This window comes from Penicillium concentricum, assembly GCF_028827145.1.
Source record: "Penicillium concentricum strain IBT 3081 chromosome Unknown utg000001l_segment0_segment0, whole genome shotgun sequence".
In the NCBI taxonomy this organism is placed as follows: domain Eukaryota; kingdom Fungi; phylum Ascomycota; class Eurotiomycetes; order Eurotiales; family Aspergillaceae; genus Penicillium; species Penicillium concentricum.
The window spans coordinates 6,463,426-6,488,822 of NW_026622754.1; the positions used below are offsets into that span (position 1 = coordinate 6,463,426).

General features: G+C 47.9%; 10 protein-coding genes across 10 annotated transcripts; 3 read left to right on the forward strand and 7 right to left on the reverse strand.

Moving 5' to 3' along the window:
* Positions 1-160: 160 nt before the first annotated feature.
* Positions 161-2,259, reverse strand: N7517_002485 (flavin-containing monooxygenase; the record flags this gene model as incomplete). The annotated part of the gene is made up of 7 exons (XM_056720215.1): positions 161-624; positions 683-1,049; positions 1,113-1,249; positions 1,309-1,404; positions 1,460-1,617; positions 1,671-1,883; positions 1,946-2,259. The coding sequence occupies 7 exons, from the start codon at positions 2,257-2,259 to the stop codon at positions 161-163; spliced, it is 1,749 nt and encodes a 582-aa protein (XP_056584350.1).
* A 448-nt stretch (positions 2,260-2,707) lies between these two features.
* N7517_002486 (uncharacterized protein) lies at positions 2,708-6,972 on the forward strand (the record flags this gene model as incomplete). Its single annotated transcript, XM_056720216.1, has 8 exons — positions 2,708-2,750; positions 2,800-2,985; positions 3,033-4,194; positions 4,251-5,344; positions 5,403-5,509; positions 5,562-5,840; positions 5,896-6,097; positions 6,152-6,972. The coding sequence occupies 8 exons, from the start codon at positions 2,708-2,710 to the stop codon at positions 6,970-6,972; spliced, it is 3,894 nt and encodes a 1,297-aa protein (XP_056584351.1).
* Positions 6,973-7,791: 819 nt separating this feature from the next.
* On the reverse strand, positions 7,792-9,392 carry N7517_002487 (uncharacterized protein; the record flags this gene model as incomplete). The annotated part of the gene is made up of 2 exons (XM_056720217.1): positions 7,792-8,980; positions 9,034-9,392. 2 exons carry the CDS (start codon positions 9,390-9,392, stop codon positions 7,792-7,794), a joined length of 1,548 nt encoding a protein of 515 aa, XP_056584352.1.
* A 329-nt stretch (positions 9,393-9,721) lies between these two features.
* On the reverse strand, positions 9,722-11,206 carry N7517_002488 (uncharacterized protein; the record flags this gene model as incomplete). The annotated part of the gene is made up of 5 exons (XM_056720218.1): positions 9,722-9,831; positions 9,899-9,988; positions 10,052-10,294; positions 10,361-10,835; positions 10,895-11,206. Coding segments are annotated over 5 exons (1,230 nt in total), but the record flags the coding sequence as incomplete, so codon positions are not given.
* Positions 11,207-11,464: 258 nt separating this feature from the next.
* N7517_002489 (dihydrodipicolinate synthase family protein) lies at positions 11,465-12,468 on the forward strand (the record flags this gene model as incomplete). The annotated part of the gene is made up of 2 exons (XM_056720219.1): positions 11,465-11,857; positions 11,932-12,468. 2 exons carry the CDS (start codon positions 11,465-11,467, stop codon positions 12,466-12,468), a joined length of 930 nt encoding a protein of 309 aa, XP_056584354.1.
* Positions 12,469-13,133: 665 nt separating this feature from the next.
* Positions 13,134-14,243, reverse strand: N7517_002490 (NAD(P)-dependent oxidoreductase; the record flags this gene model as incomplete). The annotated part of the gene is made up of 4 exons (XM_056720220.1): positions 13,134-13,533; positions 13,597-13,928; positions 13,982-14,170; positions 14,220-14,243. The coding sequence occupies 4 exons, from the start codon at positions 14,241-14,243 to the stop codon at positions 13,134-13,136; spliced, it is 945 nt and encodes a 314-aa protein (XP_056584355.1).
* Positions 14,244-14,416: 173 nt separating this feature from the next.
* On the reverse strand, positions 14,417-15,496 carry N7517_002491 (uncharacterized protein; the record flags this gene model as incomplete). Its single annotated transcript, XM_056720221.1, has 1 exon — positions 14,417-15,496. The coding sequence occupies one exon, from the start codon at positions 15,494-15,496 to the stop codon at positions 14,417-14,419; it is 1,080 nt and encodes a 359-aa protein (XP_056584356.1).
* Positions 15,497-15,973: 477 nt separating this feature from the next.
* N7517_002492 (uncharacterized protein) lies at positions 15,974-16,884 on the reverse strand (the record flags this gene model as incomplete). The annotated part of the gene is made up of 4 exons (XM_056720222.1): positions 15,974-16,220; positions 16,333-16,569; positions 16,733-16,768; positions 16,823-16,884. The coding sequence occupies 4 exons, from the start codon at positions 16,882-16,884 to the stop codon at positions 15,974-15,976; spliced, it is 582 nt and encodes a 193-aa protein (XP_056584357.1).
* A 983-nt stretch (positions 16,885-17,867) lies between these two features.
* N7517_002493 (uncharacterized protein) lies at positions 17,868-20,594 on the forward strand (the record flags this gene model as incomplete). The annotated part of the gene is made up of 4 exons (XM_056720223.1): positions 17,868-17,903; positions 17,955-18,077; positions 18,131-20,170; positions 20,235-20,594. 4 exons carry the CDS (start codon positions 17,868-17,870, stop codon positions 20,592-20,594), a joined length of 2,559 nt encoding a protein of 852 aa, XP_056584358.1.
* Positions 20,595-20,805: 211 nt separating this feature from the next.
* N7517_002494 (glutathione S-transferase family protein) lies at positions 20,806-21,528 on the reverse strand (the record flags this gene model as incomplete). Its single annotated transcript, XM_056720224.1, has 3 exons — positions 20,806-21,173; positions 21,216-21,358; positions 21,422-21,528. The coding sequence occupies 3 exons, from the start codon at positions 21,526-21,528 to the stop codon at positions 20,806-20,808; spliced, it is 618 nt and encodes a 205-aa protein (XP_056584359.1).
* Positions 21,529-25,397: the final 3,869 nt, after the last annotated feature.

Consider the following 25,397-nt stretch of genomic DNA (forward strand, 5'->3'; position numbering starts at 1 on the left):
TGGAAGTGCGTGGGCGCTTAGGAGATAAGGCCACAGCCCAGGATAGATAGCGAACAGACAGTTCTGGTAGTTCGTCTTCTCCACAATCCAACTCTCCCCCTCCGGTCTTTCGCCTTACTGGCTCAACAGAAATGTACTAGTCCATCTGTCTCCGAGTTCACTAAACCATGAAATCCTCAAAGTCTTCGTCGGGGAGATGTGCTTTCTCATTCCCGTCAATCGTACCCAGATACCACGACAGGTCGCTTCCATCAAATTCGCGTGCGGCAAAGCCGTTGCCAAGATAGCCAAACCGATTGGGGGTTGTATAACTGAGGTTATAATCTTCCCAACGGGGCTGTTTCATGGTTTCAAAGAAATGAATTCTCGAACCCGGCCACATCATCACCTCCCCATCGATCGTTCCCTGCTTGAACCAAGAGCGACACGGAGATGTCCAAGCGGTACGAGGCATGAAGTTTCGGTGGTGCTCAAAGAAATCTGCAACTGCCTCAGCTTTGGGTTCAAAGGATGTCACACCTTCCGATGACATTTTCTCGAGCATCTGGAGGAAGTGTCTTGATAGGGTCTCTGTGATTGGCAGGAAACTTCCATGACCATAGGGGCCGAAGGGACCGTTGAAAACTGTTGAGCACGAATTAGTATCCCCACACTTGAGGGCTGAAGGCGCGGAAGGGCTCACTGAGATAATTGGGGAAGTGTGGAACTGAGATGGAAAGGTAACTCCTTGGAATATCTCTCCATTCTTCACTCAGACTGCGAGATTTCCGGCCGATTGTCGGGTACGATGGCCGCCAACTAACATCAAAGCCGGTAGCACACACGATAACATCGACCTCATGCTCAACACCGTCCGCAGTCTTAATGCCCTTGGGGGTAATCTCTTCAATTGATTGACTGACGACGGTGGTGTTCTCGCTGCAAAGAGCCTCGAGATATCCATTTCCGGGTGTAGGTCTTCGGCAGCCCACTGCGAAGTCCTTGGGAACAATCGAGTCTGCAATTTCTGGACGATCGGCAAGCTTAGACCGCATATCTTTCTCCGCGAACTAAAAGGGTTCAGCTTGTCAGGAAACGGCCAGAGGTGTACTGAATCAAGGCAGGAATCTTACAGCTCGCGCATTTGCTTGCTCCTCGGATCCATTGAGAATGAATCGGAAACGGGAGTTGAGCTCAGACTCAATCTTCTTGCGATATGCCAGGTATTTCTGGGGGTCGTTCTGCAATATCTCTTTTTGCTTCTCATTATCTGTCATTGTCAGTATTTCGGATTTTGGTTTGATGGGGCCTGCGTGAGGGAACTCTTACATTTGAAATTGGATCCCCCTTTTCCTGCAAATCGTTGACCAAAGCCGGCAGTCACCCACGAGGCACTGCGAATGAAGCATTTGAGAGATGCTACCTCTGAATTGGCCGTTAATATGCTTTTTTTCCCGCGCTTTGAATCAGCGAAACTCACTTGGCTGAATGCTCGGAACGATTTGCACCGCAGAGGAGCCTGAGCCGATAACTGCCACACGCTTCCCCTGCAATTGAACATTGTCGTCCCAGTGTGCACTGTGGAGTCTAGGTCCCTGGAAATATTCCAAGCCCTTGATTGCAGGCCATTTCCATTTACTGGAGTACGTCAGTCTCATCATCATGCAACCGGAAAAGCAAAAGAGACTCACTTCAGCACACCACTTGCGTTGATCAATATGTGACCTTTGTCTTCAAAGACATCTTCAGGATTGTCTCCTTTCTGGATTTTTACATGCCACTGTTGATCCTGCTCATCCCAAAACGCGCCTACCAACTTGTGTTCTAGGCGAATATATTTCCGAAGCCCGAACTTGTCGGCAACGTCCTTGAAATATTTCAAGATTTCGGGCGCACCCGAGTAACTACCAATCCATAAGTCCAATGACCATTTATCAATTTGGACAAGACGGGTGATTGCACTTACAAGGAGGTCCAGTCGGGGGAGGGAGCCCATGAGAACTGATAGTTGACGGAGGGTATGTCGCATCCACATCCGGGGTAGCGGTTCTCATACCAAGTACCGCCTATCTCTGGGTTCTTTTCATAAAGAACCAGTTCAGTATCTAAGGAGCTTGTGTCGATGTCATGGGCAAAGTTCAACGCGCTCGCGCCAGCTCCGATCACGATGATACGGATTTTGCGACGGTATCGGCTTGGCTTTTCCACGATTTCATAAGGCTTGACCCCATTCTCAACTCCATTGGCCTTGATCTCATGATAGTTACCGATAGATCCCATTTTGGGCGGAAGACGCAGGATAAATAACGTAGATAGATGATCAGAGTGCTTCGCTCATCAAATCATGGAGATGTAGGGGCGCGGCATCGATGCATTTATGAGACTCCTCCCGTTAGCGTACATTTCCTTACATTTTGTGCTTCGGTTTACAGAACAGATGGTGGACAATCCGTGACAATCTGAGTCGCGCTTTTCCAGGGTGTAGCTCTGAGTGGAGCTCCACCACTCCACTTCTTATCACGGTAGGACTCTCTCTCTCTTCCACCATCTCCACTACGGAGAGATGCGCGAAGTGGATAGTCGTCAATCTGCATACAATTCTTGTGTAGTCATGGAGTTGTACTTTAATGATAAGCCACCTAAGACCTCTAATAGAAACACTTACCCCCTGCCTCCCAGTTGATCACCAATTCTATCATACTCTACCAAGTCTGTAATCATATCCAATATGCCTGAAGGAACCAACAAGAAGCCATTGCGCATTTCAATTGGTGAGTGTTGACCCCTCTGATCTCCTGGTGTAGTATTGACTAGTACCAGATCGCGGTGGAACCTTCACCGATTGTATCTGCAAAGTGATCAACGGAGACGATATCCTCGTGAAGATCTTGTCTGTCGACCCCAAGAACTATCCCGACGCGCCAACTGAGGCGATTCGCCGCGTTTTGGAGATACACTATAAAACTTCAATTCCACGAGGCTCTGAATTAGATCTTAAGGATGTTGGTAAGTTATCGTCCAAACAATGCTTAATTATCTTACTAATTGAACAGAATGGATCCGTATGGGCACAACGGTTGCAACCAATGCGCTACTCGAGCGCAAAGGCGAGCGCACAGCCTTACTTGTTACCGAAGGTTTCAAGGACATCTTGTATATTGGCAACCAGAGCCGACCATACATGTTCGATCTGTCAATTCGACGATCAAAACCGCTTTACTCAGACGTCTTTGAAGTCAAAGAGCGCGTTACAGTTGCGACATGCAGTGACTCAAATCTCCGTAATGTGAAACTGCAATCTCCAGAGCCGGTCGAATCCATCGTTGGTACCTCTGGTGAGGTTGTCCAAGTGCTCCAGCCTATCGACTTGGCAAGTACTCGGACTTATCTGGAAGATATATATAAACAAGGTTTCCGCTCGCTGGCGGTGTGCCTCATGCATTCCTACATCTTCCCAACTCATGAGTTACAGATTCGTGAATTGGCGCTCGAGATTGGGTTCAGATATATATCTCTCTCACATGAAACCTCCCCACGACCAAAACTTGTCCCTCGCGGAAATTCAACGGTAGTCGACGCATACCTGACTCCAAACATTGAACAATACTTGCAACAATTCTCGAAGAATTTCCCTAATATCGATCAGTCCGGGACGCGATTGGAGTTCATGCAGTCCGATGGTGGATTGGTCCCTTCGTCGAACCTTTCTGGGCTGCACTCTATTCTCTCTGGACCGGCGGGAGGTGTTATCGGCTTTTCCCAAACATGTTTCGACGCAGAAGATCAGATCCCGGTCGTTGGATTTGATATGGGAGGCACCAGCACTGATGTCAGTCGATACGACGGCGAACTAGATCACATATTTGGGACAACGACTGCTGGGATCGCGATCCAAGCCCCACAGCTCAATGTGAATACTATCGCGGCTGGCGGGGGAAGTATACTGGCGTGGAGAGATGGTCTCATGTCAGTTGGACCTGAAAGTGCCACCTCTAACCCTGGGCCAGCCTGCTACCGTAAAGGAGGTCCTTTGACTGTCACCGATGCCAATCTGGCACTGGGACGGTTGATCCCAGAGGAATTTCCCTCAGTGTTTGGTGTTAATGAGAATGAACCATTGGATAGAGAGGTTGTTCTCGCCAAGTTCAAAGATCTCACTCAAGCTATCAACCAGGAGACGGGTAAATCAATGACGTGGGCAGAGGTTGCAGATGGGTGAGTGATATCCAGAATACTAGCATCAGATTTGGTTAATAATGAGTTCCTTGCAGCTTCCTCCAGGTCGCCAACTCAGCAATGTGCGGACCTATTCGAAGTTTGACCGAAGCCAAGGGTCACGATGTTGCAAAGCATCACCTCGCATCATTTGGTGGTGCAGGAGGCCAACATGCCTGCGCTATCGCCGAAGCCCTGGGAATTGAGAAAGTCTTGATTCACAAATACTCCTCTATCCTCTCTGCCTATGGAATTGGATTGGCAGATCTCGTGCACGAGGAAGAGCGGGTATGCGCAAAAGCCTTTGACGATTCTACGTCCGAAACGATATACCGTGACATGGAAATTCTCACAGATATCGCCAGAGGCAATGAATCCATGCAACCATTCAACATTGTTCAGACCCACCGCTTCCTGAATATGAGATACGATGGTAGCGAGACTTCAATCATGGTCTCCCTGGATAACTCTGAGGATCCCCGGGAAGAATTTATCAAAGCTCATCATCAGCAATTTGGATTCACTCCGACCAACCGCGCAGTGTATGTTGATACTATTCGCGTTCGAGCAATTGGCTCCAGTGTGTTCTCTGGGGCATCAACCAAATCGTTGAATTCCCATCCCAAACTCGTGTCTGGATCAGTGGCCCCTGTTCCCAAATCATGGGAATCTACTTACTTCAGTCCAATGGGATGGGTGAACACACCGGTATACCATTTTGACAATTTGAGCGATGGGTGCCAGATATCAGGACCGGCCCTTGTGATTGACAAAACCCAGACAATATTGGTTAGCCCGCACTCAAAGGCGACATTGAACCAAGATGTACTGGTCTTGGACGTGAGCTCTGCAGGTCCGAAACTGACAAGCGCAGAAGTCATCGACCCAGTTCAGCTTTCCATTTTCCGCCATCGGTTCTTTGGCGTTGCAGAGCAAATGGGACGTGTTTTACAAAACGTTAGCATCAGTGCCAATATTAAAGAGCGGTTGGATTTCACTTGTGCGATTTTCACACCCGAAGGAGACTTGGTAGCCAACGCGCCCCATGTACCCGCCATGATTGGAAGTATGGCCTTTGCAGTCCGATCACAGATTGCTGAGTGGCAGGGCAAACTACAGGATGGTGATGTGTTGCTCTCCAATACACCAGGTAGATGCCTCCAACCAAATACGAGAGTGATCCTAGCAGCTAACGCATTGTCATGCAGCATTTGGAGGTGTTCATCTTCCTGACCTCACCGTTATTACCCCTGTCTTTGACCCTGATGGAAAAGATATCATATTTTGGGCTGCTTCGCGCGGTCACCACGCGGACGTAAGTTCTCTTTGTACCCCGAATAATTTATATGCTAACATACTATCCATAGGTCGGAGGCATCCTTCCTGGCTCAATGCCACCATTGTCAAAGCTTCTGTCTGAAGAGGGCGCGGTCTTTGATTCATACCTGCTGGTGCGCGCTGGCCATTTCGACGAGGAAGAGCTTCACCGCATGTTGTGCGTAGAGCCTGCGCGTTTCCCAGGCTCCAGTGGATCACGATGCTTCCAGGATAATGTCACCGATTTGAAGGCGCAGGTTGCTGCAAACCACTGTGGCATCCGTCTCGTGCGGCAACTGATCCAGGAATATTCTATGGATGTGGTTCAGGTAATTACTATTGATGACGGAATGCTACAACGGAGCACCAGGCTAACTGAAACAGATGTACATGCGCGCAATTCAAGACTCGGCTGAGCTTGCCGTGCGGAATCTCTTGAAGCGCCTTGCCCATGATCACAATGGGGAGGAGATATCCGCGGTCGACTACATGGACGACGGGACCCCGATCGTGCTCAAAGTAACCATTGATCCATCAGATGGTTCCGCCATATTCGACTTTACAGGAACAGGTCCAGAGGTTTATGGTATGTTTATTCTGAGGGCTCACCACAGAAATTTCAATAACTGATGTACTATAGGAAACTGGAATGCTCCAATTGCGATCTGCAACTCGGCAGTCATCTTTGCTTTGCGTTGTATGGTTAACTCAGACATTCCCCTCAACCAAGGCTGCATCAAACCTGTACAGATTATCATCCCTGACAAGTCACTGTTGCGGCCCAGTTTTGAAGCGGGAGTATGCGCGGGTAACGTATTGACCTCGCAACGTATCGTGGACGTCATTTTCAAGAGCTTCAAGGTCTGCGCTGCCAGTCAAGGGTGCATGAATAATTTCACCTTCGGGAATGATGGGGAGAATGGGTTCGGATACTACGAAACCATCGCTGGCGGGAGTGGCGGAGGCCCTAGCTGGGCTGGCACAAGCGGCGTGCATACCAACATGACCAACACACGCATTACAGATCCTGAATCACTGGAGCGCCGCTATCCGGTGATTCTGCGTCGTTTCTGTCTTCGTGACGGGAGTGGCGGCGCCGGGATGTATCCCGGAGGCGAAGGCGTTATCAGAGACGTTGAGCTGCGGCTGCCAATGTCTGTGTCCATTCTTTCCGAACGCCGCAGCTTTGCGCCTTATGGTATGGCAGGCGGCGCTGATGGCAAGCGCGGGAAGAACACATGGATCACTAAGGCTGGCCGGCATATCTCCGTTGGTGGCAAAAATTCGATCCGCGTTCAATCTGGAGACCGGTTTGTCATTGAAACCCCTGGTGGTGGAGGGTATGGAGTCCCTGGGGCGCCAAAAGAATCAAGCGTTGATCAATCAACGGTCATGCCGTCGTTTGTTCCTATTGCCAACGGTAGTGTGGCCGCCAGTCGGAGCATGGCAGAGGAGGTATAAAGGTGTACAAAGTTAGACACATTATATTTCTTTCTTTTACAAAATGTATTATCCCTCTATTGTATCAGGGTGAATAATATTCGATAAATATTCAAAGAGTTGGGCTCCAGCTAATCAAAAGTTAAGAGCTCGACGCACAGAACAAAGACGGAGGCTGTAGGGAAACATCTCTTTACCAGAACAGAAATGTTGAATGATATCCATATGATGAGAAGCGGTCAAAAGTACTGCATTGTGCATTCCACCATCGGGTCTAGTACTCCGTGCAAACAGCCCAGATTCAATTAGGGCTGCTCTAGGCTAGCTTGGATATGCAGGCCACCGCAGAACACCAAGAGGCAATCTCCATTCACCGCTATGATCCAGAGCCCCCTGATCTACCTATGTCTCATATTCATTCTGTCATATATTATTCCCTCTGATTGGACAGTTTCAATATCAGAGATATTGCAATAAAATTCCATTCTAGTTGTTATCATATATTCCTCTCAAACCATTTGTCAATATATATTCTTTCATTCGAGCCCAGGTTCTGAGTCGCGTAGTGTTCAAACTGGAGGATAGGCTGGGATGATCGCTGAAGTCTACTTGGTTTATTGAAAGGTTTTGCTTACAGGTGATTACAAGAATACAGTAGTTCAAACAAGAGCTGTACAGCTTGAAGTTTTCACTATTTTAGCAGTATCTTATAAGCCCAACCCTAACATGACACACGCTGGTTAAATACAAATATTCCACCTTAGAAGCCCAAGCTAAGACAAGTAAGACTCGAATGAAAGATAACAAAGATACCACGATTCCTTGGCGAAGAGTAGAAAATCACAGCACATAGCGAAAGGCTGGCTGCTCGAAATCTGTCATATCCAGGAATTCAGAACCAGGGGTAGCATGTGCAGTATCAGGGTCCTCGATCGCCCTGCGGTCGCGTCTCTTGTTCTCCATGATGTTGATCACCCGAATTGCTACCAAAGTGACTGCTGCTAGAGCATACATGATAGCGACCATCAGCTTGCCATCGAAATATTCAGGCGCTTGGGTTGAACGGAATGTTTGAGGACCGATCCAGTTTCCGGCTGCATATGCCACGATCTGCAGGCCGTTCACTGTTGCTTTCTTGGTATATCCTAGGGTGTTGTTGGAAATCATCACCATCACGAGACACCAGGCAGTTCCAGCGGCACCGATCAAGTAGTATCCTATCAGCAAGGCGGCTTTGGCGTCAAGGGGGATCACAGTCATCATGATACCGCCGATCATGGGAATCAGAATGGCGAATATGGCAAAGAGGGTGCGATCAAAGAAACGATCGGAGAGATAGGTCAATCCCAATTTACAGATAATGTCCACGACGCCCATTGGCATGTTCAAAATCAGGGACATGCGGTCAGAAAAACCAAAGGAGCTGATGATGATTGAGCCAAAGGTCGTGATTCCCCCGTTGGGAATGTTCATCAGCAGCGAGAATAGCACGTAGAGATAGGTACGTGGGTCGCGGAACGCTTCAAAAAATTGTGGCCATTTCCATGATTGATTGCCGATTCCTTGGAAGTTGCCCCGAATTCGATCAATGGCAATAAGCTTCTCACGGTGATTCAAGAACCGGGCCTGAATCTGGTTGTCTGGCATGTACCAAAGATACACTATACCAGTTATGACAGTGGGCAGGCCAAATACCAAGAAGAGGATTTTCCAAACAGCAATGGTAGTTCCACTTACCCCCGCTAGGCCGTAGGCAATGGGTCCAATAAGCACCTGGGCCAATCCGTTACAACTAAGCCAAAAGCCCATGCGTCTGGCTTGTTCCTCTTGTTTATACCAGCAGGAAGTGAACAAGACAAAGGCTGGCGTTACTGTTGCTTCGAATGCGCCAAGGAAGAAGCGGACGCACAGCAGGGTCGCATAGTTATGAGTGGCTGCATGGCAGACGAGTGCGATACCCCAGAGCACGATATTGACCGAGGTATATTTGCCCAGAGGCAGGCGACGAAGCAGATAAGTGGTGGGGAATCTAAGCATAGACATGAGCAACATGTAGAAAGCAATAGCGGAGAACAGACTTACTCCCAAAAGATATATCCCGCATAGAAAATACTCGACACCCAGCTGTATTGCTGCGAGTTGGGAGCCAAATTGGTGTCTTCCCGAATGCCCATAAGCGAGGCATAGTTCAATGATGTTTTGTCGGCAAACTGTATCAAATAAACCCAGCAGAGCAAGGGCATGAGGAATCGATCGATTTTGGATAGAACCTTCTTGGCCTCGTCGGGGGTATATTCAACCTCCTCTGCGTTCATGAATTGGAGGGCAGGATCGAGGTCCTTGATCTCTTGCTGCTTCAGGTCTCCATCCTGAATGTCCATGACCGCTTGCTCTGCATCACGCTTTGATGGAACCTCGGATAGCTTCATATCGTTTGACATGGTGTCTCAGTTCATGCCTGTATAACCTTCGAATGCCAGAATCATGAAGCCATGGCTTCCTCTTTAAATCCTCTGATATTGGGCTATCAATAGGACATTTGGCAGCCTATGGGGAAGTAGCCAAGCTCCAAGCTGTACCCCGGAATTTGTGGAGGTGGACATTTTCCTGGTGGAGCTCCATTTTTGTGTGGACGGGCTTATCAGATTCCCGAGGATTTTAGGTTTTACATATCGATATGATAGCAACAGCCCCGGATTGCCCAGGATTGGGATTTCCTATCTCAACTATCTTCATATCTGAAACCTGTCATATCCTATTGCCAATAGTCCTATCGCTTCACTGTCTGATTTATGCATTCGGCCACGTACCGAACATTCGACCCGTTAAGCCCCGCTATTGATACTCGCGAGCTCTCCGCCATATAGATATGGTATTCCTCTATACAAATGTCAACTACCCATCTCAGGAAAATAACTTCCACTTTAAATGTGTTTTTACCACTTACTTTGTAAATGGTGTACTTGATCCGGCGTGAGACCAAGAATGCAGAACATTCCCTTTTGCTCGGTGATGCGCTTCCAGTCTCCCGGGGTGCCTAACAAACAATCAGAGAAATATTCCATATGAAAACTTAAAAACAAGGGGTCGGAAAGCATACAAAGCTCAGTCAACCCTTGATATAACTGCCAGCGCATTTCCACGATTCGCGAACTCATCGTGACGAGATCTTTCCGCCACTGCGCATAAAGCTCCTCGTCTTCCAGAACCGCAGCTGCAATGCGCGCGCCAAATGCTGGGGGGTTGGATATTTCAACACGGATCATTCGTGCCAAACTTGACTCGACAGCGGCTGTGATAGTGGGAGTATTCGATGAAAAGGCACATAATCCGACACGCTCGCCTAAACAACGTTTGAAACAGGTTAACATTGGACAGAGAAACAATAACACTAGAATAATCTTCATACCGTAGAGACCCATGCTTTTGGCAAACGAAAGACACACGGCGATCTCAAGACCAAGCTCATCGGCGAAATAACGGATGGCAAATGCATCGCGATCGTAGTCGCCAGAGGTCAATCCCAAGTACGCGGCGTCAAAGAGGGGGAATAGCTGTCGCTCTTTCATAATAGCACCGATCTGTTTCCATTGTTCTGGACTGTAGTCCCAGCCGCTTGGATTGTGCGCGCTGGCATGAAACACAAAGATGGACTTTGGGGCTGCCTCGTTCAGTGTTTGGATCAATGATTGCATGTCAACACCGGCACTAGACGAATAATTAAACTCGCGGACTGTGAGGCCAATTGACTCGAAAACCTGACGGTGATTCGACCAGCTAGGTTTGGTTATATACACGGTTATATCGCGACCAAGGGCCTGCTTAAGCATTGTTCCGGCGATGTGGAGTGCGCCTGTACCAGACAGAGCTTGACAGGATGCGACCTGGAGGAAACCAATAAATCAATGAAATGACTGTCTGCAAGAAGGTAAATATAACTCACTCGATCTTCCTGAATCGCAGCAGAATGCTTGCCAAAGACCAAATCTGCAGCCAGTGTCCGAAGTGATGGGAGCCCTAGGATCGGGAGATATTCATGGTTGGAGTCCTTGATTTTCTCTTTTGCCAATCGCACCGCGGGCAAGATCCAAGGGTTGCCATTTTCGTCTTTGTAGGTTCCTTGTCCAAGATTCACTTTGTGCGGAACTGGATCCGCATTGTATGTTTTGGTGAGCTCGAAGATAGCGTCCGGGGCCGTATAGTCCACAAGTTCGAAAAACGAAGAAACAACGCTCATTGTGCCAGGTGAGTGATTTCTTTTTGGATGAAAGTGGGATGTTCGGCAAAATAGAAAGTAGCAAAAGTCAATGGAGTCAGTTATATTAGCCTGGATTGCGTTATGTGCCTTTCAATCAATAGCGGAGCCCGGCGATGGAAGACAAGGTGGAGCTCCACCGACAGAGCGATATAGCAGAGGTCAATGAATAAGAGGACGAAGTGGGAGCAATAAATAGCAACCAGATACTGAATATCGGCATTTATTCAATCCCTCGCACTCAAAAATCACAACAAAATGGCAGCAAAGCCCAACTTCGGTGTTTACACACCACTGGTCACGTTCTTCGAGGAGGATGAGTCGCTCGATCTCCAAAGCACTTTGGCTCATGCGAAGCGCATGGCCGAAGGTGGGGTCACTGGGCTTGTGCTTCAGGGAAGCAATGGAGAGGCTCCTCACCTGGATCATAGCGAACGCAAATCTCTGGTGCGCGCTGTCCGCGACCACCTTGACAATCTGGGCTATACAGGGTTGCAGTTGATTGTCGGTTGCGGCGCACCTAGCGTGCGGGAAACACTATCTTATATCTCAGAGGCTAAAGCGTCCGGTGCCAATTTTGCTCTCGCATTGCCACCGGCATACTGGGTTGCAGCCATGAATGCACCCGTTATTGAAAACTTCTTCCTCGAGGTAAGATCTTTCTATATCCCGAAAAAGAAACCATCTCTCGTGTTTTCATGGTCTAACAATACCTCAAAATCCAGGTCGCCTCTCAATCCGAGCTTCCTATTCTCATTTACAACTTCCCTGGTGTGACGGGAGGCATCGACATCAGTTCCGATTCCATCATCCGCCTCGCCAAATCCAATCCAAATATTGTCGGGTGCAAGCTCACCTGCGGTAATGTTGGAAAGCTTCAACGTGTCTCATCGGCACTTTCAGGGACATCATTTGCTACCTTTGGTGGAAAGTCGGACTTTTTCCTACCTGCGCTCGTCGCTGGGTCAAACGGGATTATTGCCGCACTCGCCAACATTGTACCCAAGCTGCATATGAAGGTATTGCAGTACTACGAGAAGGGGGAGCTAACGGCAGCACAAGAGCTTCAGTCCAAGCTCAGTCATGCCGACTGGGCCCTCACCAAGGTAGGCATTGCGGGTGTCAAAGCTATCGTATCCCATCATTTCGGATACGGTACGGGTCGGGGACGCAGACCGCTAGGGAACGCAACGATCACATCTTTGAGTCAAGAAATTGTGGCTCCCATAAATGAGGTGGTCGAGCTGGAGAAACGTTTGTGAAGGAGTATGGGATTGACGGGGAAACGCATATTTAAGAATCAATAAATGAACATGAACTCTAAGAGTTAGAAGAAAGAAAATGAGAAGCAGTTTACAGAATTGAATCTGGTTGAAAGCCTAATTTCCAGAAAAGAAAATTCTGGGACTTGGGTGGATTTGGACCTACATGGTGAGATGCAGGATCCCGTTGTTATGCATGATACATTATAGCGCCTATAATTCCAATATCACATTGTCAACTGGTCTGGATATGCGGGTTATACCCGAATCACTGCTGACCATCATGATCTCATTTCCCCTTGATTTCACCTGTGGGTTGCCTCCAGGTTGTCATATATAATTCCTGTTTATTCCATAGGTCTGAATCCAGAGATCTTCACTTTATTATCCTTCTTTGTGGTATACTTCCACACATTGTATTCGTCACTACATAGCAACTGAAGCTACATATAGAAAAAGCACTGCTAACACGAATAATCAGGCGTCTGTTCTTGATTCTAGGGGTTACCGCTCTTAATAACTGGGTCACGCGCAAGGCAACCGACATAGCCAACCTTCTTTTTTTTAAAAACAAGTAGATGAAAAGTTAGAAAGAGTGAGTGGATATTGGATGAATCTTTCAATTATAAACAGATAAACATTCTATTTGATCAAGAGGAAATGATTCAGTTTCCCTGTCGACTGTTTTCGCTCCAAAAAGACAGACCGGCTTCCATTCGTCCTGTTCCATAAATGGCCGAACTATCCAAGCACTCGCCAGCATATTCTCGGGCTGCCGTAAGACGAGCTGACGCAACCTCGAGCGTTGGAAGACGAGTTGAATGACTGGCAGCGATGGAGAGGGCATGTTTCATGTCTTTGCTTGCAAGGGCTGCTGCAAATCCAGGAGACGTGTCCAGCGGCGGTGCATACGTGCCAGTGGTAATACGTTTTGAGTAGCTTTCGAGCACAGGACCAAACATATTGCCAATAAACTCCTCCAGCTGTTGATTGCCGATCCCTGTCACTTCAGCGAATACATGAGCTTCTGCAATCACTTCCATGAAGCTGATAACGAGAATATTTCTGGAAGAAGGAGTGAATTAGCTCAATTTTGTTGATCCTTTCAATGATTGAATGGATACCTACCCCGAGATTTTGAGAAGGCTCGATTTTCGCACATCTTCTCCCATATCAATGATGCTGCGTCCCATGACGTTTATAATAAGAGGTTTGATTGTCTCAACTGCAGTAGAAGGTCCGGCTACCGCAAAGATCAGCTTCCCAGAGGCTGCCACGGGGCTAGCACCAAATACTGGAGCAGCTATGAATGTTGCCCCATATTCACTGAGACGCGATGTGGCCCATTCTGATGTGTCTGGATGAATAGTAGAAGTGTCCACGAAGATTTTGCCTTTCAATGAATCGTCCGCAACCAAGGCCTTGTTAAATAGTTCAATTAGAACATCGTCAACGGAGATCTATTTCTCTCGTCAATAAAATGCGCATCCTGTAATAAAAGTGCCCCTCATACCATTGTAAAGATTACATCCGAATTTAGGACAACATCTTCGAACTTCTCTTCAGGTATGGCTCCTTGATCACGAAGAAGGTCACCTTTTGACAAAGTGCGATTGCTGTAACGAAGTGGCGACAAATTGTTGCTTTGAAGATATTTTTGGAGATTGAGGGACATTCCTAGGCCCATTGATCCAAGGCCATACTATGCTGGGTCAGCAAATGGACAATCAACTAAGGAGATTATAACATACCCAGCCAACTCTCAGTGAAGTCATTGCGGCACTTTAAATTGCAGTTATTCGATTTGACAACTTTCTGGGAGACGTTTAGCTTGTTCGCGGATTTATAATTGCGGCCAACCTGAAGAGCTGAACTGTATATGTGGAGCTCCACTTCTACCTGGGCATTCCACTGTACCCACCGTCCACCCGTCTGATAACCCCGCGGTTTACTCGGCTCCAGTACCCGGGATTTCGCCCAATACAGCCAGCATGGAAGGCCCGATCCCCCACAATGATCTTCGCTGACAGAAGGCCTTGATTAAATTGACAAATAGTGACTCGCCTTCATCGAGCAGACTAACAAAAGCCTCTCGATCCATGGTCCACAACCGAGGGTCTCGCACACAGTCATTTTCTGTGGAATTTAGAAGAGCGGACTCCATGAGGGTGTTGAAGATCAACATGCAGAATTCCGAGGTTCTCGGGAGTTCGTTGAACGTGTTCAAGTGGTGACGGATATCGGTGCTTGCGCGTTTGAGCGCTCCCCAGATACATAGTAAAACACCGTAACTGGCCACAGTGACCCATGGTGCTTCACGGACCACTTTATCCTGCTCTTCCCCGGAGATGCTGGACAATGCGCCAGATAAATCATTCAAAAGGGCTAAAATGCCCTCATCGCCACCGACATGGTAAGGAACAAGAGGTGCTGATCGCCGGATCGCGACAAGGTTCCCCTGAGTCAGGTGAGTGGAGGCAGCCATCCCAGCAATCAAGCTGTTATCCACAATGCCTGCTATCAAGAGCTGATCGGGACGACATAAGCTGATTTTGAGAGAAGAGATGAAGAGCTCGTTCGTCCTCCACAGGAGAAACTGAGGGCTGTCACCTGTGTAAGCCTGCTTCTTGACGATCTTCGTGATTGCTTCTATTGCTGTATGCACTTGTTTATTCTGACCCTGAGTCAGTATATGGAATGGATTCGGGTCGGATGGACTGGGCGGCATTTGATAGTAGCATCGCGTAAAGTCTCGCACAAGGGCACCCATGTTCGTCAGGACGCAAAATGCGGCAAAGGGGGACGCTTCTAGCGCTGCTAAAAGGTCCGAGTCCGGTGTTTCGGTCATAAGTTGCTGAGTAGCAATTGTCAAAGAAGCCGTTCCTAGGCCTCGTGGCCCGTGCAACAGAGTGTTTGCTATTGTAAAAGTCGAAAGTCCAAAGTTCTCATTGAATCTCAGAAGCCATATCTGAGAGTTTTTGGCTTCCCACAGATTGATGGGGAAGGGTAGTTCCCAGCCAAGTTCCATCGGTGACATCAAAGGGCGAGAATTGCAAGGCGAAAATGTATGTGAGTCCAGGAAGACTAGAGTGTACAGCGACAGTCTCATCGATTCAGTAGTAATATAGGACGTCCACCGTGTGTAGAGAGTTTGAGAATCATCTCCTGGTGAATTGAAATCAATTTGGTACATCCAAGACTGAGCATCCGGCATAGCGATACCCTGTTGAAACAGACCAATTTCGTGTACAGCCTATATCACAAGATAAGCCTAGGTAAAGGGGAAACGAAAATTGTAGAAGACAATACTGACATCAACAAGTTGCCGCAACATCTTTTTAACGGTTTGGAATTGGCCTGCTTCGGTTGCGTATACCCCGTAGATTATATAGAGAAGCCATGCTTGCATGACCCATGGGTGTCTGATCTCACTGCAATTCGAGGAAACCTATTACAATATTGGTTAGAACGTCGATTCTAAACCAGACGGTAGTAGGGTCTCATGTTATACCATATGCCGAAGCTCTTCTTGTCCACTTTGCCATATATCTTGGCGCCAGTGTGCGAGAGCTTGGGTTTCCTCATGGTCGTATAAGTTGGGAGAAAATAGGCTCCCAATGACAATAACTGCCTTCAGCAGCAGCTTCGGCGTCGAGGATACAGCGAATGTAGGTCGATGCAACAGAGGGAAAGACGGGTGGAAATGCTCAAAATACTGCTTCACATATGTTTCTTCGCTATTGGCTTGATTACTGTTGGTTAAGCTTCCGTTATTAGACGTGTAATTTCAATCGATGAGCCCCCCCCCTTAATGCGGAAGAGCATCGGGTGCAATTAATACAAATCAATTTGAGGTAGGCATACCTGGGTGAGGAAGATGAGAAACTCTGGGGTAGCTCAGTGGCAAATGTACTGTGCTCTTCCCAAAAATCTTCGTCGGTGACAACACGTTCAGCCGGGTTGCGGTTGGTGGTCAAAGGTGAGGGTATGCCGACCATTGCCTGGGGGGTATGCGTATCCTCCCACGGCACCTGCGGCTGAGGTGTTCGAATTGGAGGTCCAGTCGCACGGCAACGATCACCATGTCGTTTATATACGTCGCTGCAGAATTATCAGTGTTATTGTAATGGCTGGCATGAGAATGGAAACCAGACCTTCGAGAGAATCGAGCATGACACCTCCCACATTGGAAGTTCCTGCGCGAAGCACCGCCGTGACCTTGTAGGACATCAATATCTAATTTTCTATGAAGGATTATCCATACAGACTTACGTGCACGCTTATGCCGCTGTAGGTTTTCCTGCGGCACGCGCGTTAGAACTAGGCAAAGGAGATAAGGCACTGAGGTACTTACACTCCGGGTAAACAACTTTGGGCATTCATCACAGGGAAATGGACGATGGTGGTCGACGCCATTGCCGCTCGCCATGTTTGAGGTGTGATTCATATCGTTCATTTTATGGGGATTGAATACAGAGGGGAAATACGGTCTTGACTGTTAACCAGTGCACGTGCCGCTATCTTCACGGCAACCTTAACTTGGTAAGCTGAACTTCTAACATTGTAGGTATATCTTGTAGATATATCTTGTTGGATTTTTGTAGATTCTAATCAAGATTTTATGATATGTCGCGGGGGAGTTGAGAGGCCCTCACTTTTTAACTAGTTAACTAACGTAATTTGGGATGTCTGCCGTATTGATCAGGCCGCAATACTCACCGGGTCTCCAATTTACATCATCGTTCCAATATCCCCTGGGCCATGGATGCAGAGTGTCCCCTTGAACTATGGTGATATTCTAAAGCACTGGTTTAGTCCTTATTGCCTTCAAATACGACAGACTGTCCGGGAAACTGGCCGGTATCGCCGGTGACTTTCGGTGTATACCCCGCGTTGTGGAGATTCGGCCTAGGACCATTCAATAAACTGGTTACAGCCATGATTAGACTTATATGGAAGTCCCAGCTTGGCACTATGGGCACAATAAGGTCAATCCGTCATCCCTGTTGATGTAATTGCTTTCCATCACTAGGTACTTTCGAGGGAGGAGGCCAAGGATATGTGCAGCGCACTCGGGTGATGATTGGAGCCCTGGAGGTGCTATCTGATTACGTAATTGTCAGTTATGAAAAAGCGGCAAGAGGTGAGCACTAAATTGGAAGTGGGAAGGCGTCGATTGCAACCTTAGACATTGACCGGCAATTAAATACGTTCCGGTCACAGTTCTTTTATCTCGTAGACTACCTACTCACTAGATCTTAAGAGGTTAAACTTAAATGTCCAAAATCCATCAAGTGGACCCGGGCAGATCAACTCCGATCCCCTTTCAACGTCACCCGTTCTGAACCATTTACTTGCAATCCATGAAACCACCCTGAGAGCCAACAAATATCAAACTCATGGCTTCCTTGGATCTTCAGAAGCAGGTTGGCCAGGTACATGAGCGCTGCAATCCTTCCTTTTTGAATCTCCACTGACGATCGCAGCTCTTCGCGGTGGGGTTCTATGGGTGCACCCCAAGTCCTGAAATCAAGACTTTGATCCATGACTACCATGTTGGAGGCATAGTCCTCTTCTCGCGCAATTTTGAGAATGCAGAGCAGCTTCAGGTGCGATATCCGAGGCTATTTTGTCTTTAATTAGCTTGACTAATATTCCCTAGGCCTTAACGCTGGCTTTACAGAATGAAGCCAAATTGGCTGGACACGAGCGACCACTGCTGATCGGAATCGATCAAGAGAATGGACTGGTAACTCGCATTTCTCCTCCGATCGCTGCTCAGGTACCAGGGCCTATGGCACTGGGCGCCACGCATGACCCGGAGTGCGCATACAGTGCGGGGAAAGCCACGGGGGAAACCCTGAGATTCTTCGGGATTAACATGAACTATGCACCAGTGTGCGATATTAACTCGGAGCCTTTGAACCCTGTTATTGGTGTACGCAGCCCGGGCGATGACCCTGAATTTGTGGGCCGGTTTGCGAGTGCGGCCGCCCGGGGTCTGCGGGAACAAAACATCGTCCCCAGTGTAAAGCATTTCCCAGGTCATGGAGACACAGCTGTCGACTCGCATTTCGGACTACCGGTCATTCCTAAAACAAGGGATCAGCTAGAGCGCTGCGAGTTGATTCCCTTTAAGCGGGCTGTCGCTGAAGGCATAGAGACCGTCATGACTGCTCATATCTCCCTGCCCTGTATCGATCTCACGCGGCCTGCGACGCTTTCTCCGGATGTTATGGGGATTTTGCGCAAGGACATGGCCTATGATGGTATGATCATCACGGATTGCCTAGAGATGGATGGAATCCGCGCCACATTCGGTACAGAGGAAGGCTCGGTCCTAGCGTTGCGTGCTGGTAGCGATAGCATCATGATCTGTCATACCTTTGATGTGCAGGTGGCTTCGATCAAGAGAGTATGTGAAGCAATCAAGTCCGGCATAATCGATCAATCACGACTGGCGGACGCTTGTCGCCATGTTGCTACGGTGAAGGACAAGTTTTTGAACTGGGATGCCGCTCTTCGGCAATCCAATCTTGCAAACCTGAGCTCGCTCAACAATAGAATTGCCGAGACAACCATGGATATATATTCTCGATCAACCACACTCGTTCGTGACGATAATGGTATTCTCCCCCTGTCAAAGAATTCAATCATCATCTTCCTCTTCCCCGGAGACAAGACCCCAGTCGGTGGTGCTGTTGATGGCGAAGGAACGGAGAAACCAGGGGTATACCAGTCCAACAAATATCTTGATGTGCTGCGGCAACACAACAATTCCATTGCTGAAATCAGATACGGAGCGACCGATCTGACTTTTGAACAATGGCAAACTCTTGAAGTCGCTGACGCGGTGATTTTCACTTCCCTCAATGCAAGAGAGTCGCCATACCAGGAGTCGCTAGGCCTAGAACTTGCTCAACGTGTTAAGTCATTGGTGCATATTGCTGCCTGCAACCCCTACGACTTCCTTGATGCTCCTAGCGTCAAGACTTATATTACCACATACGAGCCGACTATAGAGGCATTTTCTGTGGCTGCCGATATCATGTTTGGTGGACTGGTCCCGACAGGCGCTCTTCCCGTGGGAGCGAATTCCGTGACCAAGACCTCCGCGGTAGTAACACCATTTGACGCACAAAGAGATCTGGATGAGGTGATCGAAGTCTGGGCTGCTGCTCTCCCGACCTACCTCGTTCCAACTGAAAGCTTGCGGTCTCTGATAGTGCGCCCGTATGGTCACCATTTCATCGCGCGCATTGAATCCCAGCTAGTAGGCTTCTGTCTTGCTTACACAAATGCCCACGGTACACCAGACACCGTTTATATCACAGTTCTTGCCGTGTCACCGAAGTACCAACACCAAGGCATTGGAACTATTCTGCTAGAAGAAACGAGGGCATACTTCCGCACAACCTTTGGCTTCAATAATGTGAAGCTGGGCAGCTCATTCCCCCGCTTTTGGCCTGGTATTCCCCAGGACCTTCCAGAAACAGTGCAGCATTTCTTCACTCACCGTGGTTTCCGACTCAGCCCGACCAGTGCCCGGGCAGTTGACTTGTACCAAGATATTCGGAACTTCCAGTCGCCAGAGAAGTATATGACTCGTGCCCGGGAGCGAGGCTTCCGCTTCGCACCATTAAAGGCCGAAGATTACGAGGCCTGTCTGGTTGGTCAAAGAAGAAACTTCTCTAAAAACGGGGTAAGACCGCCGTGTTTTTCCTGCACTTATCCTTTGTTGCAATATGTACTAATTTTTTCTAAAGAGCTGGGTGGAGGCATACGTCGCATTGCATCCCGACAAGTATCCTGACAGTGTGATGACAGCATTCGACTCCCAAGGCCAGCAGGTCGGCTGGACATTAATGCTCGGCCCATCAGATGCTCTGAACACGTCTTGGGCATTTCCACAAACCTGTGGTCCGAACACAGGGCTGATCGGTGCCGTTGGGATTGATGAGTCCCACCGTAAGTATGGCATTGGTCTGGCATTGATCTGCCACGCTATTGAAAACATGAAGCAACGAGGTCTTGAAGGCGTCTTTGTAGACTGGGTTGCACTCGACGGGTGGTATGAGCAGGTTGGTTTCAAGACTTGGCGAAGCTACAGACCGGGAGAGCTTTGAGTATCTCATAGCTATTGCTTCTTTGTTATTCTTCACAGTCTGGATTCGATTATTATAGCTGCTGATATAAACAATCCAGACCTTTGAAACAGGATCACTCTTCCTACATGGAAGGCTGAACCTTATGATCTTGCTGTCACGAGCTTGATTTTGCTCCTTTGTACGATGTATTTTCGGTCCTGTCACCAGGAACTCACGGTAATACAATGAATCAATGCTGGTCAGAAGTTGTCATGGCATCAACCTTGGCCCGACAATTTCGGAAGTATTCAGCCTTCTGCTCGGGAGTCCAACCCGAACGAGGAACATTCACCCCCTTTTGAACAGCAGCACGCTTATCAATCTCCTCAACCCACCTCTTCAAAGCCGGGAACTCAGACAGATCAATTTCCAAGCACATATCGGCATTGCGGACCCAAGCGAAACTCGCAATATCGGCAATAGTATACTTCTCACCCGCGAGGTAAGGGCTTTCCTTCAACCGCGACTCGAGGACTGAGTAGAGACGCTTCGTCTCGTTGACAAACCGTCTAATAGCGTAATCGGAGCGCGTGTTGGCGAAAAGACGGAAGTGGTTTGCTTGTCCTGCTGGGTATTAGAGAAGCATCTAAACGCACGTACAAGGTGGATTATCTGCACGCACCTTGCGGTCGGTGTCGTACTTGTCGACTAGATATGTCATGATTGCTCCGCTTTCGAAAACGCGCAGTGAGCCATCGAGTAGAGCGGGGATGCGGCCATTGGGGTTAATCTTCAGGAACCATCTGTTCGATGACTCTAATCAGCATGTTCTAACATGTCTGCCTGAGTAGTGGAGAGAATTGTACTCTTCCTTTTGAGTATTCGAGTTGGAGCTGATATCAATTCCTTTGGCTTTGTAAGGCAGACGTAGGCAGACCAAGCTCCTCAAGGGTGATGGATGCTTTGATGCCATTCGGCGTGGGCCAGGTATATATGGTATTGTTTGAAGACATGGTAGAATATGGGTAAAATCCTTTTTGAGGGTTGAGATAGACGTGGTGAAGGAGAGAAGATCTGGAATAATGACAAGTAGATATAAGCAACTCCTCACAGGTGGGGAATGCTTATTTATCAACTCCCCGTACCTCCAGGGATATCCCCTGAAAAATATATCCATCAATGTCTTGTTTGCAGCCTGTATAACCAATAGTAATCAGAGCGGTTCTGATATGACATCGGTCCGGTCGACGACTCTTTTGGCCCTCTCGAAGTACCACCATACTGAGACTCCCCCGTCAGGTCTCTACACCCACTTTCGGTATATGTACATCTTGTGACCGATGTGGGCAATGCCAGATACACCGGTGAACGAGAGGGCATAGAGACCCGACGGGGGATCTCATTATGAGACAGCGTCAGCTACGTTTGACCAGTTGGTGAAATGCAGGTGTAAACAAAATACCATAGCCACCTCAAGTCGTAGGAACAAGGTTCATACGATCCAAGGCACGATTTGCAAGTCTCGCAAGACGTCGATATCAAAGTGAACAGAGCTATCAGGATTTTGTCGCCCCGGGCCAAGAAGATCGCGTCGTTTGATCACGAGCCGTTGGTTACTCGTGTTCGAAGGACGAGGGAAGATTTTATATATGAAGAAGAAGATATAAGTCTCTAGTGTTCAATCTACGAAAGACCGGAGTATTTATACCCCGTGTCTATTAAATGATCTGCTCGGTCTGCAAGCAAACAATCAACATGGCATGGTACAATTTCCAACAATAACGACCTTGATACTCCCGATGCCTCCTACTAGTAATAGGTTAAGGTTATTTTTATAGTCTTGGTATTATTTTACTCTACCTAGATTCGATAGTAATAATTAGAAGGATAGAGCCACGAGTCATAAAAAAGAGACCCGGTTCCTCCCTAGAATTGCGGTACGGGCCACTAGGGAATTGCAGAGCTGTTTTCATTAGCCTTAAGTGCCGGGTAAACCGTCAAATGACTTACTCCCTCCGCATTCTCCGTAGATAGTTTCCTCTTCGTGCTACGTGATGGCCCTAGTTATGCCCCATGTGAACAATTGGTTATACAGCCACGGCTGGATACAGTTGTGGATTGGTGTCAGCACTCTCAGCACGCCCGCCACATTATCGTAGGCCTTGCGAATAGTCTCCAGATCAGGGAGACTATACATAGAGGTAGTCAACCTCATTGACACATTTTCGAAGTCGAGAGAATGCACTGAGGCTATTTGTAGCTACATAGGTATAATTCAACTACTGAGTCGGCTAAGTCCCTTGTGTCTATCGTTAGAATGTGTTCAAACAGCCAATTACCAAGATTCTCTCCGCGGTAAGACCTAGAAAATGGTGGTAAGCCCTTGCGTCAATTGCCAAGAGCTTATGCGCATCACGGCGGCGCAGTTGCCAGCTTTTCTCCTTATAGCGGATCAGCTGGAGGTCATTCTCAAGACATTTCGGGGTCGCTGCAAGTCCGCTGAGCAGGCGACAAAGAGGTCTCTGACCTTTTCGGATTTCGCATAATTAAATCGAAAAGCAACTTCGCTATATTGGCAAAAATACAGAGATACTCCATCTTGGCTCTCTTTGATTAAGCCTTTACGCCCTGTAGGAACTAGCGATTTTCATAGAGAGAAAACGTTACTGTTACTGTTTCTTTGTTTGGCCCAAGGCAACACCAGCATCAAGAAAAGGCAATTTAGCTCTTAGTTTATCCCGATCCGATGTTAAGGAATAGTTAGTTTCTTTTTCAAACACTTGAACCTTCGTATATCTTTACAACTGCTTATTTCCCTTTGCCCCTTGCAGCACACATATGTTACATTCCCAAGGATGCATTGGCCACGTGAAACCTGCGATCTATGTGTACCTAGGGTGTGCAGGCACCCGCAAAGAACTATAGCAGTAAGCGATCACTGGGGACTCTGGCCCCATTGGCTTTTAGGATTGACCGCTTGCATCTTCGCTGTCCTCGAAGTAATTTCTATACTTCAATTGATCAGCGTGATGACAAGTTCCTAGCTGTATATTTACAGTGGGTTGTCGCTCATATAGAAATGGTATAGTCGGCCGCTCATGCTCATATTGCCTATGTATTTAACTATATTAGCCTAGAATCACCTAAATACAGAAGCGGCACTCTGCATCTGACATGTCAAGTATACTAATTTGGAAGGCGCAGGGCAAGCCAGTGGAGCAACAGTGATTAACGGGATGTGATCTCAGTATTCTACTGTAAATTGTGTCATGACTTGTATGGGGCATTGAGATGTTACAAAAACATCTCGAAACATTTCTCCCAAGGGATAACCGAATTGGGATAGAAGGCTGTCGATCCCCACATGGTCAGCCACGAGCTTAGCGTTGCAACCCCCAGACACGGGCCGCTCGAGCCTCGAAGACCACATGTCGCCGGAGACGGTCACAATTCCGGTCCACGTTTTCTGGAGTGATGATGCGATCATCTTTTAATGTGCCGCTTTGGTCAGATCAGCATTAGGCCAAGGCACTTTCTAGGAAACACGATGATTTTTGAGGTTTGACTTGGCAAGATAAACATTTCGAATAATTGCCAGGTCTGGGGTTACATCTAATGCCTCTAGCGCTCATTGTGCCCTCAAGAGAAAAACGGCAACTCAAGTGCGCTCGGGCTGGGGCTGGCATAATGCTAATAAAGATCGGGATCAAGTATTGGAGTAAAAGCATCCGATATTTGCGTACGGGTTTTCATGCCGGTCCCCGAGGGTAATTCGTCCCCGAAGACTTAAGGTTGTATTTGGCTTATTCCGTACACTAGACTGCGCTAGCGTGAGACTTCAACCAAATGTCTCTCCAATTCTGCCCCGGATTTTGAATTTCTTTTTCTTCTTTATTAATCTCGAAAAAGGATTTAATCTCAGATGTCGCTTACTGTATTTGAGAATCCAAGTCTCAATGCGGTTCCAAACGGTAAATATCTTGGCCACGTGAAAGTCTGAGCCCTCACCGGAAACAAGCATGAACGGCAGGGATGACTGTGATTTAAGCCTAATTTAGCGTAAATCGACTGGCCAGCCATATGCCTAAATGATTTTTCTCCAATCACAATCCCGGACCGTGCCCAGAGGCGATTGCCGTAGCGCGATGCGATTTGTCTAATGGGGCGCTCGCCAGACGCCAATATTGAGACTTGATACATTGCGAGAATTACTTTCCATATCCGAATCTGACAGGGATTATGGGGTAGAATTTGATTGAACATGGATTCAAGCACCACATACCTAGTAGGTGATAAATCTGGGGCTTAACGGTAGAATGGTATACTTTCAAATCGGACTCGAACGGGTCTGGACCGTGATCCCGGTCGAGAGCCAAAGGTCCTGGGTTCTTGTCCAAATGCATGTAGTGCTTGGGCCGAGAGTCCCATACTTGTTTCTAGTACTTGGCAGGGAATGTAGTCTCTAATGTAGCATTTTGCCGAGCCCAAGTCTTTCCACTAAGGGTCGGAGGCTTACCGTAAGAGTGGAGTATGTCTTTGTCCATTTTCTTAGGGTTTGGAATTTCCCCACGGGCAATTCAACGCGGGATCCCCGGATTGGATCCGTTTCGGGAAGTAGATCAGAGCGAAGTCATGGCAATAACGTGCCATTTTGGCTTTAGTCGTGAGGCTTTGACATCTTTTATTCTGGCCAATGAGATGTGCGCCTCTTGTCAAACGGACTGCCCTGGGAAAGGATCGGAGAACATAAAAAGGTGTTCCCTCCCCCCCAATGTCATAAGTTACCATTCACAACTTTGTTTGCCTCTAGAGACTCATTATCAAACGAGGTACTCCGGTAAC